We start from the raw sequence: 2500 nt of genomic DNA on the forward strand, positions 1-2500 counted from the left end.
TGACAAGAACTTAGAGACAGCAAATAAGAAAAGTGTTTTTCAGTTTAATGGAAAAGATACAAAGGAAGTAATTCTTCTATCAACGTTGTCATTCGACAGGTAAGTCGTAAAAATGGTTGTAGATTTGAAATAAGAAATTGAGATTGCTTTAGGGATCCATTATGTGGCAAGAAGTTTGTGCTAGTTGGTGTGAAGAAATCAAGAATAGTATTTTGCCCTCTAGAGAAAGAATGACATAAAGAACAGCATTAAGGATTCTTAAGATAAAATAGTTACACCTTCAGTAGAAAACGAAGTGCTTTTATAGCATGGCTATGGGGGACTAATTTGAAATTCACTGTAACTTTTCAAACGTAAAATGTTATGTATTTTTTCTAGACTCATAAAAATCATGGGCGCCTGTTTTCTAACTTCTACCTAAAGTTCAAGCAGTAGAGGGAGGATGGTGCGTGTCTAACTTTTAATCGCCTCACAGATGTTTGTGAGATTGTTGATTAATCTCTGTTACACGTTTTAAAGTAAAGTTAATTCTTAGGAGCGGGTTCAAAGGCGGATTTCAAAGGCTGAGTTGGAAAACTGGGTTCGAAGGCTGAGTTCAAAGGCTGATTTTAAGGCCGGAACTCCAGACCAGATGCTTAAGACTAACACGTCACGACATCAACGAAGAAGAAAGAAGAATGAAGACAGAAATTTTCAGAGAGTGTCAGTGATTGCTATGAAAGTTATTTTTGTATTGTTATTATGTGATTGTTATTATGTGATTTAATATACAGCTTAAGGCATGATTAGCCTAGTTTCATTATAATTCCTCTTCACAGTAATTAAAACTGCAGGTGTAAACGGATAACCTTAACACGTCACGTTAACATGTTATTTTTATGATAAAAGAGGTTATCCTGATTTAAATTGCCCATACTTTTAACCCTAGATATTTTGAGATTTAAAAGAGAAATACCCAAAGTGAAATACCGTGCACTGCACAAACAGCACACCTTGCTTGTTGGGTGGGAAGGGGGTTCATGTATATATGGAACTAATTAGATATACATATACTTATATATATATATATATATATATATATATATATATATATATATATATACATATGCATACACACACACACATGTATATATATATATATATATATATATATATATATATATATATATATATATATATATATATTGCTACGCCAGTGGGTCTTTATCTCTGTGCGAAACATGTGTTCCTAATAAAATGATGTAAGCTGGACAAACATGACGCAATGTCTGGGCAAGAGGCGCGGAAGGAACGAGGCCAGGACAGACGCAGTTAGGCGCTGCCCCTGGGAAGACCTCGCGTGTGCCCCTTGTGACCTGATATACTTTGTTGCCCTGTTATAAGCTGTATTGTGCAGTGTGATGTGCTGCTTACCCCCCTGTATTGTGCCATTAGAAAAGTGTACGGGTAAAGAACTAGTGTAAATACAGGAAAGACTGTTATTGTGTGTTTATTTCGTGCCCTGCCTCTCCACGTGGCGTTTCCCATCGTGGTGTTCTGGGACGCTGTGGTGTTCGGTGCCTCTTGAGCTGTTCTATGTTCACGACCCTGTGGTTATCACGCCGTCTGTCTAGCCTGCCTCGTGTTGGTGGCAGATAGACGAGGCGGCCGGCGTAACATTGGTGTCAGAAGTGGGATCTGTGATAATTGAACAGTGAGACGCGCCGATTTATCATGCCATGAGGGAGAGGAGGCAGGCACGAGTGAGGTGAAGCCGAGCCAGATGGACCTGATCACTGCCATGCTGGCCGGTATGAGGGAGGAAATGGCACAAAGGGCTCGTGAGCAGGAACAGAGGGCAGAAGGGCAGGCAAGGAAGGCAGAGGAACAGTTCTGCCATCTTGTTGATGTGCTACAGAGCAATCTCGTATCTGTGAAGATGGAAACTCAGCAGTACACCGACAAGGCCTGCAACAGCGTGAAGAGTGAACTGCTGGAGGAGGTGCAGACTCTGAGAGGCGAGGTTCAGGGCCTGAGGGAGGAGGTGAAAGCAGAAAGGCGGCGCCACGCGGAGAAGGCAGAAGAGGTTCTGGCAACAGATGCCAGAGTGTCAGATTTACTGGGGTCTGCCTGGGGTCCGTGGCAGGGAACCCCCAGGCCTCGCAGCGCCGTATCGGAGCCGGTGGCCGCTGCAGGAGGCTGGGGACCCATCGGAACCGCTCCCTTGGGTACAGGTGGCGGCAAACTCGGACCCGGTCAACCCGCCTCGTTGCCTCCCTCACCCCCTCCCTCCCCTCCGGGCGTGTTAGTTCACGGCACGCGTTCTCCACCCCGCAGCCCCTCGGCCTCCAGACATTCTGTGAGGCGTAAGCCAGCTGAGTACGACGGGAAGGTGGCCTGGGAGGCATATGTCGCCCAATTTGAAATGCTGGCATCTGCCCAGGGCTGGAGCCAGGAAGAGAAGGCACTGCAGCTGGTAACAGCGCTAAGGGGCCCCGCGGTGGAAGTGTTGGGGCATCTG

General features: G+C 45.4%; 1 protein-coding gene across 1 annotated transcript in view; it reads left to right on the forward strand.

The window, feature by feature from the left end:
- Window positions 1-1167: 1167 nt before the first annotated feature.
- The window catches only part of LOC147470365 (uncharacterized), a 1916-nt gene continuing 583 nt past the window's right edge, over window positions 1168-2500 (forward strand). The window contains exon 1 of the mRNA XM_086544497.1: window positions 1168-2500. This exon is cut by the window's right edge and continues 583 nt beyond it. Within this exon, the coding sequence (XP_086400623.1) occupies window positions 1763-2500 (738 nt within the window). The 5' untranslated portion in view covers window positions 1168-1762.

This window comes from Penaeus japonicus, unplaced genomic scaffold (assembly GCF_977035675.1).
Source record: "Penaeus japonicus unplaced genomic scaffold, GWHDUDI00000001_assembly GWHDUDI00000015, whole genome shotgun sequence".
NCBI classification, from domain to species: domain Eukaryota; kingdom Metazoa; phylum Arthropoda; class Malacostraca; order Decapoda; family Penaeidae; genus Penaeus; species Penaeus japonicus.